General features: G+C 40.1%; 1 protein-coding gene across 1 annotated transcript in view; it reads right to left on the bottom strand.

The window, feature by feature from the left end:
- Positions 1–655: 655 nt before the first annotated feature.
- Positions 656–14,583, bottom strand: part of prkci (protein kinase C, iota) — a 26,640-nt gene continuing 12,712 nt past the window's right edge. Inside the window, exons 4-14 of the mRNA XM_079651041.1 lie at positions 13,583–13,744; positions 12,557–12,733; positions 10,685–10,782; positions 7,815–7,901; positions 7,599–7,734; positions 7,389–7,476; positions 5,960–6,085; positions 5,400–5,479; positions 4,984–5,073; positions 2,702–2,817; positions 656–2,433 (exon numbers count right to left, since the gene is read on the bottom strand). Coding sequence (XP_079507167.1) covers positions 2,346–2,433; positions 2,702–2,817; positions 4,984–5,073; positions 5,400–5,479; positions 5,960–6,085; positions 7,389–7,476; positions 7,599–7,734; positions 7,815–7,901; positions 10,685–10,782; positions 12,557–12,733; positions 13,583–13,744 — 1,248 coding nt within the window. The 3' untranslated portion in view covers positions 656–2,345. The remainder of the gene's footprint in view (positions 2,434–2,701; positions 2,818–4,983; positions 5,074–5,399; positions 5,480–5,959; positions 6,086–7,388; positions 7,477–7,598; positions 7,735–7,814; positions 7,902–10,684; positions 10,783–12,556; positions 12,734–13,582; positions 13,745–14,583) is intronic.

Below are 14,583 nucleotides of genomic sequence, written 5' to 3' on the forward strand. Positions count from 1 at the left end.
TGGACTTTACTTTGAATCTTCTTTTTATTCTTTGTACTGCAACTTTCACACATGACTTGGATCATTTTTGCATATTTCTGCCCAAATAGAAAACAATTTCTAAAACTTGGATAGCTCATTTAATTCAAATACTTTGTACGTATTATTATTGTAACTTTCTTTGATTCTATATGTATCTGATGCTTATGCACCAATACACCAAATAAATGCCACTGTACATGAGAACATACTTCATAAAAAAAAAAACACTGCAGCCAATTATTCTTTACTTTGGTAAAAAAACATGCACTTAAAAGGATCTCTACCATGAAGTTCCCAAAATAAATAGGAAACCAGATACTTAAGTGCTTTCTAATCCTGCAAGTTATTTAAAATGTTTTTGTGTTTACATTAAAGGGGCACTTTTGTGATTCAGTATTGCTCTTGCATAATATTGCAAGACTTGTGTGAGAGACAGATTCAAATAGGATTTGGTAAATATTGGAGCAGCAGAAGCTCAATTATCCTCAATTTTAGTCCATGAAACACTGACTCCTACATTTCCCATAATGCAACTCAAAACAATAATAATATTCCACATGAGTAAATTGACTTGTGAGAAAATCAGCAGAGCTACACTCAAGATAAATGACAGATGCACACAGACACGAGCACGTATTAACACAAGGAGAGAAATAAAATGTTTATTTTACCGTCTTTGTTTTTTTCTTTGCACACTAATAATAAACATCAGCAGAGTCTTGGGTGGTAAACATCCCCAAAAACACAACAAATACAACAAAATGTGTTTCTGTTGGGTCCACCCAGTAACATTTTGGAATCAATGTAGTGATACAAAAAAAAGATTCAAAATTAAAATCTGATTCACAAAAAAAAAAGGTAACCAAAAAAGCTAAATTAATTTTTGTAACAGATGAACGAGTCCCTCAGAGAGAAGAAGAGTCTGGAGGTCCATCATGCACCGTCACCGAGTGCCGTTAACAGTCGGGGGGGGGGGGGTTGTAGTGTAAGGTTTTACAGAGAAGCTCTACACAACTATATTGCCTCAAAGCAGTTTTACAAAATGGGTAATGGGAGATCAAATGGAGCAGAGCGGATGCAGTTTACAGTGAGCGCTGCGTTGTGGCTTTCTGACCGAGCTCTCGTTTCAACAATCATTTAAAATCTTGATTTACAACAAAAGACAGACATGGAATGGAGAAAGTACAAAAAAAGATGACAGACCATACGTTTCAGAAAGGCATAGTATTCCAAATTAACACAACAAATATCTGAATATATAAATTCTATGACTGGGACAGCACCTTATGTATACCGTCCCTTCTTTATTCGTACCAGCAAGACATTTTTCAGGAAAATGCTTTTTTTTTTTGGTCCTCTGTGAATGTACATGTAATGGATGGTCTGCACAGCAAAATGTAACCTGTGCTCCAGCGTTCAGGTATGATGTGCTTCTCTTCCAGCCCATTTCCCTGCATAGCGAGCTCTTTCATTCACAGTTTGAGAGCGTTAACTCATTGTTAGCGTTGTTGGATGCTGCTGTATACGTTCCTTCATTCTGGGGAGAAGGGACTTGAAGCAGAGCCTTCTGCTTTCCAGATGTCGTGTATTCAACAAAGCCTGAACCCTTTTTGGCTCTGTTACTCAGGCAGGACATGTTACACATTAGAACAACATATATAATGATGTTGTTGAATAAAACATGAGAAAAATATATAGATTTCTATCTTTTTGTGTTTTTTTAAAAGGCTAGTGTTATGATATGTTTTCCTCTACAGAACGGATGTTGTGACGAAGCTGAATCCAGAACGACTTTGTGATGATGATGATGATGATGAGTGTCAGCTTTTTCCACCAGTGGCTTGAAGCTAAAAAGGCCCTGTCTAACATTTATGGTAGATTCATATATGTACAAATAAAATATGCATGAAACACCCCACCAGCTTGAAGGACAGGATGTTCAGTTCATCTGTCGGGGGTTTAGCCTCCCCCCCGCCCCCGACGTACAGCGACCTTGGAAGAACTTTGTAGCCTCACCAGCTACCGATAAAGAGGCCCCGATGAAAAAATCGATATCAGTGCAGATTTACATGATATAAAAATAATTAAGAAGGTAGACTTAAGGGCAAGTGGTTATAAATGGCAGAGTGTGAGACTGGTTTTGGCAAATAAGCGTTCTGCTGTGCATGTGCGGCCCTCCAACAGGAGGATGATGTCGCCGGTTGTCTCGTAACCATGCAGCCTGAAGACACTGAGACGCCACGTAACACGTGCATGAGTGTGTGTGTGTGTGTGTGTGAGAGTGTGTGTGGGTGGTGTGTGTGAGCACAGACGTTGCGGCCCCGTCACACACACTCCTCCGCCGACATCAGGAGTGGGTTGATGTATTCGAATCCTTCAAACTCAGACTGGTCAATCTTCTTAACCACATCACTACAATGAAGAAAAAAGGAAAAAGTATTATTTTTAAGCTGAATTCATTTCTGTTGGACTTGAAATTAGAATTTTTTCAAGGTAACTTCACATGTTTTTTTATATTAGAAAATATTCCTCTTCAAACCATATTATGTAGAACTTATCCTTACATCATAAAATATGACAACAGATATTTAAAGGTAAACCACACAGGAACCTTTCTAAAAAAACGTACATTCAGTAAAGTCTTGCGTGTAATAAGATAAAAAGATAAATGGGGACTCACTCGTCGTCAGGCGTGAGCTGGATGGGCTCGTTTGTGAACTGAGCGTCGAAGTTATCCAGTCCGAACTCTCCTGATATGTTGGGCTTGAAAGGCGGGACCACCTGCTTCTGCTCCAGCTGGAACAACAACACAGGAACAGGTGAGAACACGTCCAGCTTATCCTCTACTGACATTAATGCAGTAAACACGTCAATATTGAAACTGAAGGGAAATATCGGCAATCGACAATTCATGCTCAAGTATTTGGATTATTGATTAACAATTTTAGCTAATAGCCAATTAAAATGACAAACTGTCTCGGGCTTCTCAAAAGTATTGGTTTGCTGTTTTTTCATTTTCATTACTTCAAATCATTCAAACCTCTTTGGATGAATCCCAAAAGGCAACAGCTAATTTACTAATCGATTATCCCACAGACAAAAAATTGCCTACAATTTTGATAATATATTATCTTCAAAGTAACATTCCATACAAAATGTTCAGGAAATGCAGCTTTCAGCGTCTCAAATATGGATATTTTCCATTTTCCTCTGTTTTATACAATAAACTATATCTTTTGGTTTTGGACTGAAGGAACAAGACATTTAAAGACTTTTAGAAACTTTCCATTAGTTAATACTACAGCAGAGAATTCATTGTTCCATTTAAAACAGTCACTTAAACTTTGATGACGCACTTGTACTCCGATTTCAGATTTCACAGTGAAGAGGTAACCATCATCTGGCTCTAAATTCTTACATGTCTGGAGGAATGCTCCCCCTGCAGGCGAATAGCTGCACTGCAGGGGACACTCAAGGTAGTGTGTGTGTGTGTGTGTGTGTGTGTGTGTGTGTGTGTGTGTGTGTGTGTGTGTGTGTGTGTGTGTGTGTGTGTGTGTGTGTGTGTGTGTGTGTGTGTGTGTGTGTGTGTGTGTGTGTGTGTGTGTGTGTGTGTGTGTGAGAGATGGTGGAGGGAGGGAGGGGTGTAAGCTGACACTTCAGAAACTCTGGCTGACTGCTGGGGCTCCAGACCAAACAGGGAGGAAATAGGTCACGGTGAACTCTGTCTGCATGTCTGTCTGCATTACTGTCTGCATGTCTGTCTGCATGTCTGTCTGTCTGTCCATTCATGAAGGTAACCCCATCATGCTTTTTGGCAATGTCTATAAACATGCACATATACATAGATACATATATACAAGGATATGAAGAACTTTGACATTAGTTTTAGTTATGGAACTGAATCATAAAGTTACCAGTTCAATTCAGTTCATCAAAAAAAAAGTTCCCTTCTTTTAAAAATACTACAGTAATAATCATGATTATACATTTAGTATGAAATGTAAAATGCTGCCGCCACCAACAAATAGAATGTTTGTGTTGTTATAGCTTTTTGGAGCTTTGTTACATTTGAGGTTTTCCCTGTATGCATCCATCTCTGGCCTCCCCTCTTGTTCTATCTGCTGTTTTCCTCTCAGTCCTCCAACAGTCTGTCTATCTGCTGCTTTTCACAAGGACCTGAGTCTCTGCCAGAGGTAATAACCCTCAGCTCTGAGCGCTCTACGCCTGCAGGGCAGCAGATAGAGAGAGGGAAAGTCACCCGATGCACTTAGATTTGACCTTCTGCGTCTGGTGGCAACTTTCTGTTTATCTCCTCTGTGCGATCGATTTATGGATTGATTTTTGACCTTTTGGCACCCGGCATGCTCCAGTTCTGTTTTCCTGCATTAGAAGTTAGGATTCAAATCGTGATATAATCTTGTGCCACACTATGAACATTGTTTTGATTTTTAAGTTTACGATCATTTTGGCTGTGTTAATACATGGGGCTTACATGGTGGCGAGGGTGTGAGGTTCTCCCCCAAAATAACGGAAGTCTAACCTCAGAAGTCTTTAACAAATTGTTTAGCCAAAATATAGATACTTAAATATTACCCAAGAAATTCATTACATTCTATTGTTTTTACTATTTTTCTACTAGGTTGGTCAAAAACATGCTTTTTTCCTGCAAAAATGAAAATGCCTCAAAATCTGTGTTGTTGCCATCCCAGACTGAAAATATTGTTTGTTTTATGGTGTGATCAACTGGTTAAAAAAATGAATAAATACCTCGTTGAATGACGTTAATTGGAAAATAATATTTACATATATTTCTGTCAGTTTTTCGGTTGCAGACTTTTTTGTGTTTGAGATCGTCAAAGCAACTTTCTCAAAGTGCGGTACAAGGGTTAAGGTGACGAAGGATGCAATTCAAGAATAGTAAAATAGAGAGAAACACGGAGAGGATCAAAGTGAGTGACTCACGAGGTCCCAGTCGACGTTTCGGAAGAATGGATGGCCCATGATGTCAGCGAAGCCCGTCTGAGGGTGGCAGCCCAGACGCTCCTTTGGATCCTGTGGGAGTGAGAGCGAAGGGAGGGTGAGAGACATCTCGAGGAAGAGGGTGGAGGAGACAGACAGAAAGCCAGCCGACGGGCAAGAAGGTGATGAGGGTGAGAAATTGCAAGAAAGGATGAGTGGTTTAGGTGAGGGGGAAAGTATTAAGGAGACGTAAAAAGGTGCACGAGCCACATTGAGACTCAGAAGGACGGGAGTGGAGAGAAGGAGGATAAGAGAGGGTGAGAGATGGCGGTTGACTCCCACTAAAGACATCATAATATCATTCCCACAGGCCAGAGACACTGTTTTGATTCATCCAGGCCTGCCTGACCCCTTCTTACCTTGTTGAGGAATCCCTTGAGGACGCTGGCGGCTTTGACAGACAACGAGCGCGGGATTCTGATCTGTTTTTCCAATATTACTGCAGGAGGTGAGAGGAAAAGAGGGAAGGGGGTGAGACAGGTGGTCTCTTGAGGCTAAAATGACAGCATAGGGCACCGACACAGCTGCAGTTATGAGAACAGAAAACCTTTCAATGAAGTGTCAATGGCTTTTGATGAAACTGTCTTGAAAATATGGCTTCAATTCCCTTCCATCCAACACATCTCTGGCAGTTATGAGAAAACACTGACACGTTTTTAAAGAGTATTTACAATGAAATAACAACATGCATTCACACATTCCTCCGTAACAGATGGCGTGTGCCTGGCTCTGGGAGAAGCGGCCATTGGAAAGGTGTCAACAAAAAGGTGTGACATGTTCCCACTGCGCTGTGTGTGTGTGTGTGTGTGTGTGTGTGTGTGTGTGTGTGTGTGTGTGTGTGTGTGTGTGTGTGTGTGTGTGTGTGTGTGTGTGTGTGTGTGTGTGTGTGTGTGTGTGTGTGTGTGTGTGTGTGTGTTACCTTGGAAGAGGTAGTCTTCTGTGTTCTGGTCTGGGTTGTCAGAGCTGCCGACGATGTCGAAGGGCGACCGGCCCGCCATCATCTCAAACATCAGCACGCCCAGCGCCCACCAGTCCACACTGAACCCTGAACACACACATATTATATTTTACAAATCATATTTATGACAAGGTGGCAACATAAGTGGTCTCTCCGTCTCATGGTACGGCTCTGCTCAAATTACTTTTGGTACCAGGCGCTTCTATCTATTTTTCTCTCCCACTGTGGATAGTGTAGGAGGGAAGATCAGATGATAGCAATAGCAATCTGGGGTTAACCTATTGATTTAATATTGAAAAACTAAAACTCAAAGATGTTCGATGACCTAAAGTCAGGTGAGACAGAAACAGTCATTTTGAATGGCAGACTAATTAGTCTGAAAAATAGACGAGTATCACAATATTGAAATGTTTAAGAAAGGAGAGAAACATTTCTGATAATGAGATGTGTTGGCGTCAGAGCTTAATGACTGAACTGGAGCATTTAGAAACCGTTCGTTCCGATTCATTTGTTGTGGTTCCTTGGATATAACTCACCCAGGGAGAATGGACTCTTTCTGTGCGCCTTGTATATTGTTGTTGCACTCAATACATCAGTGTTAAAGTGCTTTTAATTGGTCTCTGGCTTTGCAGGCAGGGCTCATACAAATTCAATCAGTCTTAATTATAAGCAATTCTGATGATGGTGCATTCATATTACTGTAACCCGTTTTTCACACAGAGAGGGAAACGTATTGTTTTTCTTGTCATTGTTAACAATGGCTTCGTTCTATTGTACATTTTTTACAGAGCTTCACTAGCAAAACACTGCATCTGTAACAGTGGATCGTATTGCTTATATGATACCTCTTCTGGTAACCAGGGAGATTTATTTTCTATTTTTACTGTATGTATTTATAGATAGTTTTTAATGCAGCACTCAGTCATGAAGACTAGATCTAACCTCTGTTCTTAATGGCTGTCACACACTTTCATGATTCATTCATACATGTCGGTCATCTTTAACCACATCGTTTTGACCAATACACTCTAAATAACGAGTATAAATAAAGCAGCATTCATTTAAAAGATCCCACAATTCCTTTGGTAATTCATTTGTTGCCTTTTCAAATGCATTTCAAGTGTTTTAGCTTTTATTTTGTTGCTTTTTGGAGGTTTCTTTTGCTCATGTGTAGCGGCACTTTTCACATTATTGAGGGGTCTATTTAAGTTTCATCTTTTCTTGTTTTTCTGGTATGTTTACTGATTTAGAAGATTACTTTTCAAGTAGTTGCACCATTGTAGCATCCATAATGGAGACAGGGATATTACAGTATAATGCCCCCTTTATTGCATCATAGTAATGAAAAGGATGGCATTTCTGGTAAGTGCCGGTGTGTTGTAATGCTTACCGTAATCCTCTCCTCTGAGGATTTCGGGGGCGATGTAATTGGGGGTACCGCAGAAAGTGCTCGTCGTATCGCCTGGCCTCAAGCCCTCCTGCAAAAACAAAAAGATCATCAGCTCCAGGATCCTCTCAGAGGGCGGTAAACCGACACCGATGCAGCTTCGCAGGTGCTTTTATCCAAAGTGCATTGTGGGATTATTAATGCAATTCACACCTTGCACATGCCGTAGTCTGTGAGTTTGATGTGTCCCTCAGAGTCCAGCAGCACGTTGTCCAGCTTCAGATCTCTGTAGATGATTCCTCGCTCATGAAGGTAGTTGAGCGCCAGACTGATCTCTGCCGAGTAGAATCTATAAGAGAGATGTATTCAGTATTACGATAAAGATCAAATCAATGTTCTTTATTTGAAAGAGATGCAAGGAAACTCTACCTGGCGTGTTCTTCTGGAAGCTTTCTTTGTCTCTGCATGTGGAACATGAGATCTCCACCGTTCACATATTCAATAACAAAGAACAGTCTGCAAAAAGAACCGAGTGTTATTGTAAATATATATATATATACAGTATATATGAATAACACACATTGTTCCCCGAACTTTAGAAGAGATTCGATCATCTCACTTGAGATTCCTTGGACCAAAGGATGTTTTGAAGTTGTAAAAGTGTATTGTCGTGAACTTCTGTGCACCAAAATGTAGTGACAGCTGTTTGCTTGTTGTCTGTCAGCTCTCAATCAAGTCTAACTAAACCTCACCAATACAGTGAAGCAGTGTTTTAATGTTACACACTGATAAATAATAAATATAGAAGCTTTTTTTTGTTTTCAAATGTTAACGGTGTTACTTGTTTAGTAGGGATGCACCGAATATTCGGCCGCCGAAAATTATCGGCCGAAAATGGTTAAAAAGGACCTTTCGGCCGAAAGGGTTCGAGCACCGAAAAAATATCACCGAATGTCAGAGAACAGGGTTACGTTGGTAAGCTAACGTGTTGTTGTGATGACGTAATCAAAACGCGGCGACAAGCACGGCGCGCGACCATGCTCGCGGCTGGCTCACAGCCAACATGTCTGCCGCTTGGAGATATTTAAAAATATCAGAGAAAGAGGCGCAGATTGCGATTTGTAAAACGTGTTCAGCTGACATTTCTCGAGGGGGTGTAACTGCAAAGACTTTCACCACTTCGGGATTACTCCACCACTTGAAATCAAAACACCCGGACAAATATGCGGAGTAAGATCAAATCACAAGCACTGACAGCGAGAGACTGTTCAGCGCTGCCTCTCATGTGCTTGAGATGAGAAGAGGAACAGACTTATGGCTGATAAAGCAGAAAAGCTACTGTTCATTAAAAAGAACCTCCCACTTTTCCTTAATAAGTAGACAAGGCTGGCTTATCATAAGCTTATCTAGTTCTACATGTCTACTCTATACCCACTTTCCTGAACGATTTTCATTGTGAGTTATAATTCAGCATCTCAGGTTATGGTTAGGGGGAAATGACAGCAGCACAGTGTTCAATATATTCTACTTTCGGTATCTAAATGATACAATGTTGTTTACATTGCTCATGAGGACAGACCACCTTATTTAGAGATTCTTGAAATTGTAATTTAATTTGTAATTGATTGTGGATTTTGTATCCAGTTTTCACTTTATGTATCTTTATACAATGTTTACTACTTTGCTTATGAGGACAGACAGCCTTATTTACAGATTCTTGAAATTGAATTGTAATTTCATTTGTAAATAGTTACATTCATGTGGATTTATCCAGTTTGCACATTTGTATGCATGCACTTATAGGTGCATTTGTTGTTGTTGAAGGCCTGGCTGTCACAGTCTTTATTTACACTATTTTGTTGTAGGCCTACTGGCCTAGATGTTTATGCAGTTTTAAAGCACCGTGGCTTTGTTCTGAATGCACTTTGTTGTAGTTATCCTACAGAGAAAAGAAAATACACTTGACTTGGAATGAATGTACTGTATGCATTCAAAAGTGCTGAATAAATGTTTTATGGACCCATACTAGTGATTATTATTTAAGTTAAGTTTTGCCATAATCATGTATTTTTCCATAATCAGGCAGCTGAACAACATTGGTAAAAAATGTATACATTATATATATATATATATATACACATTATATATATATATTATATATATATATATACACACATTATATATATATATATATATATATATATATATATATATATATATATATATATATATATATATTTCTATTAATCATTTTCGGCCTTTCGGCATTCGGTTTTCGGCCAACTGTTTCATATTTTCGGTATCGGTTTCGGCCAAGAATTTCCCATTCGGTGCACCCCTATTGTTTAGTCATTAATATGAACTGTTGTAAATAAATACCCATGATCTGAACTCAAGTTCTCAGGTGTTTAACCACAGTGGGGATCTTCCTGTGACCACACTCTTGCACTGACCTTTACAAAATGTGAATTTACCTTAAACAGACCTCAACCACAGCAGCAGGGGAGGATGAGCCGAAATGCGTCATTTTCAAACACTCATATTTACCGTTTTGTGACGCTCTGACAAACAACTGACAGGGTGTCATAACTTATTGTTGTGTAACCTTAAATCAACCTGTTGAGATTAGGAATCTGTTTTTCAATAGAGACCTGGCGAGCAGACAGAGGCATCATAGAAGCAGACAGAACACAGAGAAAACCTTTAAAAGCAACCAAAAATCAAGCTTAGAGAACTCATGTTTCAAAAGAAAAGAATTGAAGTAACTAGGTTCATAAAAAAAAAATGGACATCTTAAGAACCTGCCATTATAAGCATTGACATTTTGTAAAATGTTCTATGCTGTGGGAACGAGCGATCAGTTGGCTAAGTCTGCGTGAACAACTTTTTCAAGAATATAACAAATAAAACCATCAAAAGCTGATTACTTTGACAAATTCCTGCATGTTCGGATTGAAAAAAAAACTTTCATCTGTGAGTCTGATAAGTTAGTTTTAAATCTTGGACTCATGTTTTTTGTCAAAGTTTATTTATGTTTTCCTTTTGACCCCACATTCACAAGTAAATTGACACAAGGGCTGTAATCTGTTCCCTCGTGTGTAACTGCATTGCCTATCTAATATTTGTTCTCCCCTTGTTATTCCTTATTTCTCTTTGAATTGGTACACATTATGAAGAAGTCATTCTGATTACACTCTAGTACATTGTACTTGTTCAGCCCTGGGATTGTTATGTTGAAAAAAAAAACAATAAAGACCATGTTTAAAAGAGAAATACATTCTTGATTGAGATGCTCTCACCTGCTTTCCGTCTGAAAACAGGAGTGGAGGCCGACCAGGAAGGGATGATTAGATGCCTGCTCGAAAACGTGCTTTTCTGTTTGGACCCAGTCGATGTCCTGAAGGAGAAACACACACAAAGACACACCCGGGGAGTAAATCAGAGATCATTCTGACACCCTTGAACTTCTAACAGCTTAATAAGCACAGTGGTTGATCGACCCTCCTGTGCAGATAGAGACCGGGGTGGGCATCGGTGAGATAAAGGGCTGAGGCAGTAGAAGAAGAACTCTATCGATGGCCGTGTGTGTGTGTGTGTGTGTGTGTGTGTGTGTGTGTGTGTGTGTGTGTGTGTGTGTGTGTGTGTGTGTGTGTGTGTGTGTGTGTGTGTGTGTGTGTGTGTGTGTGTGTGTGTGTGTGTGTGTGTGTGTGTGTGTGTGTGTGTGTGTGTGTGTGTGTGTGTGTGTGTGTGTGTGTGTGTGTGTGTGTGTGTGTGTGTGTGTGTGTGTGCGCGCGGACACGGATGAGGCTCACACTGACAGAGCAGGGACGGCAGAACACTTCAGCATTGATCGAAAGGCACTTGTCAGTTTGTCAATCACGCTAAGTGCGTCTAATCAAGGCTAACTACTCCGACTGCCTCTGGCTGTGCTGCTACATGTGTTCCTCCAGATCAATTTCTGATGACATGATGGTTTATCTACACCTTCTCGGAGAGACTGATGGCGTCCAAGAGGTCTGTCATCAACACTCAAAGTGCTTCAGACAAGAGACACAAGGCTGGCGTTCAATCACACGAGGCGATGTTGGTTGTGCTATGAATAACAGCGATCATTGATTGGGCTAATTGCATTAATTAAACATGGCAGCGACAGAAGATTGATGACTTCACTGTTAACTAACCATCTCACTTCTCAAAAGATGAGGTGTCGTCTTAAAGGGACAGTTACGCTTTGAGATACTGTTCATGTTTCCTTTGTTAGTAGATATACAACTTCTCAAAAAAGACTTCTGGTTTAACTTAATCACAGAAATGTTTTTTATTAAGTCACTTGTTGCACTATTAACAAATAAGTACGATTACATGAAATGCTTGGAGCTGAAGTGATTAATTGATTAATTGATAAGTAGATGAAAGAATATGAATGATGCCAGCCTCTTAAGGTGAGGATGTGCTGCTTTTCGATGTTTAATATGAATACATTTAGATTCTGCCTGTTGCTCGGAGAAAACAAGACGATTGAAGGTGGGTTGAACCATTAATCAAATCTTTTTTTATGGTAACACATTTTTCATAAAGACATCTTGGTTGAAAAGATAATAATAAATAATCACATATTTGAACACTTCTTTGTAACATGTATTAACCCTGTACAGTTCCATCCTGTAAATATTGCTTTTCACAGTTGTTGTGGAGCCTGTGGTGAAGAGAATTCACAAGTTGGAACTGTTCATTCATTATACATCCGTGGTTTAAGTTATGGTTTTAAGCTTTAGGCCATGTTCAGGTAAGTCAGTCTTGTTAACGACCGTGTCACTTAGTTAGCACGTGTTGTAAACCTCACCAGCTTTTTTCTCTTTGTTGATGCCTGTAGTGTGAGAAAGAGGCAACATATGATATCTACAAGAGACTGAGAATCAACAAGGGATTTGTTGACGGAGGAACCCTCAATGGAAACCTATCCCTAAATAACAAAAAATAAAGCCTCCTTAAAGAAGAAACTCATATCCCATTGGGGTCTGGAAATGAAGTACCCTGATGTTATATTAATGTTGTGGCATTTTCCTGATCACATTGAGTATAGTCTTTGGGCTGACATTGGTTAATCCAAACCACCATTTCAGTGTGTTGGAGTGGACTTCACTTTGATGTCAAACGTCAGCGTTGTTTACCTCGTCGTCATTGACCAGCTCCTTCTTCACCACCTTCATGGCGTAGATGCGCTCCGTCTTCTTCAGCTGCACCAGCAGCACCTTGGCGTAGCTTCCTCTGCCGATCACCCTCAGCAGGTCGAAGTCGGCCAGCCCCAGACTGGAAGGCGATTTCCCCGTGTCTCTACTACTCCTCGCCTGGGGGGCAGTTCACAGAGAGAGCGTCACACAAACGGTTATGTGATAAACACAACAAGTCAACTATGCAACAAATCAGCTCAGCTCTCAACACAATTGTATTTTCTGACAAACTATCACTATTTGGTCATTTGGTCTGAGCATGAAGGTGATTTCCTTTGGGTGGTTTGTAAATGAAGGTCTAAAAGCACCACATTTAAAAAAAGTCAATCTAAGTAATGATTTTCCTGTCTGTGTTAACCACCTCCATCAGATTAAGCGATCATTTATATGACTCCTTCTACTCTGTAAACCTGATTACCACCTTCACCATTTCCTCAGCTCTCATCTCTCCTGTAATGTGCTGTAGTGAACCGTATCCACTACCTATTCATCTCACCTCCCCACACGTGACAACCCCCAGAGTCAGACATAGAGCCGTAGATAAGATCATTTGGCTTGCACTATTTTGTCTCCGTCCATCTGAGCCCAACTCGATCCATTTCTCCCCCCCCCCCCCCCCCCCCCCAATCTACAGCTCCGTTCAACAAACCCCCAAACTACATCCCCGGCCATTAATCAGCCTTGGGTGTTAAGAGCTGTGATAAAAGGTTACTTTATTAGCTCCACCAAAGCAAATCAATACCCCAGCGCTGCGAGTGTGCTTACGTCTGCATGCTCTCTATATCACACATGCACAGCAGGTGGAAGAAGAATCACCCAGATGTACACAATGGCAAAATAAGCAAAAAGCCTGCTTCCAATTACAGGTGATTGTATTCTTCCTTCCCCTCTCTTCTCAATGAAACAGTGGTGGATTCTCACTCTAAATATACACACATATTTATCCAAAAGATTTCTCCCTCTCACCTCTTTCTCTTCTCCATCGTAAGTCAAGCTTTCTCTGGAGTCTTTATTCTGAGGGCCTGAGAGAAGACGTGACAGACAGACAGAAGGAGAGGGGGAGGCAGGAGAGGAAAATACATTTAGCAGAGATGAGAGGAGTGAAAGTAGGTGAGAGACAGTCACACACTTTGTTCACAGCCTTGCAGTACTTTCTCTCTGCTCGGTTAGAACAGAAAATACCCTTTTCTTTCCACCCGTGTTTCACAGTATATTCAAAATCAAAGTATGTACAAAAATCAAAGTATGTACAAAAACAAGTACAATGCAGCTTTATTTTTGTATTTCTTATCATTCGACTTCATAATAATTAACAGATGCATTTGAAACAGTCTAAATGTTTCTATGGTTGCATCCCAAAGCTTCCCAGGTGGCCTGTGAGTATTTATAGATTTTAAACGGCCTCATTAACAGAAACAGCAATTTCAACCTCAACCACCTGACCCGATTTAAGTCTGGAGATGTTGGTAAATCTCAAACGCAGCTGACCCACCGTGTACTCTGGGTGGTCGCTGCTAAACTTAACGTTAATAATCTCTTGGGGTCAATTATATTATATTCTACATTTGGAACAGGTCATGTCAAAAGCATATTCCAAAAAGGAATATTTTTCAATTATGGGAAGTGAGATTATGCTGGGATTATTACATGTTTAGGAGCATGTATACAGTGCATTTGGGATATGTGTCTCTATTGGGCTTTTTACTGTAGTTATGTTCTCTTAATGGGATTCGTTGACAATAACAAACATTAAGATATTAGCAGCTTTAGGTTTTTAACAATGGCAGTCAAATTTGCAGACATTTAGTGAATTTGTGTCGAAAGAATGGCAAAGACATTCAGAACTGAGAGTGAAATAAATAAAATATTTTAACCACCCTGGATGGATATTTCAGAAATGCACAAGCTAAGTGTTTGGTGACCAGTTTGAGTGTCTCTTATGTGCTTCTTTTATTTACTTATGTGCT

This window comes from Notothenia rossii, assembly GCF_949606895.1.
Source record: "Notothenia rossii genome assembly, chromosome: 9".
NCBI lineage: Eukaryota > Metazoa > Chordata > Actinopteri > Perciformes > Nototheniidae > Notothenia > Notothenia rossii.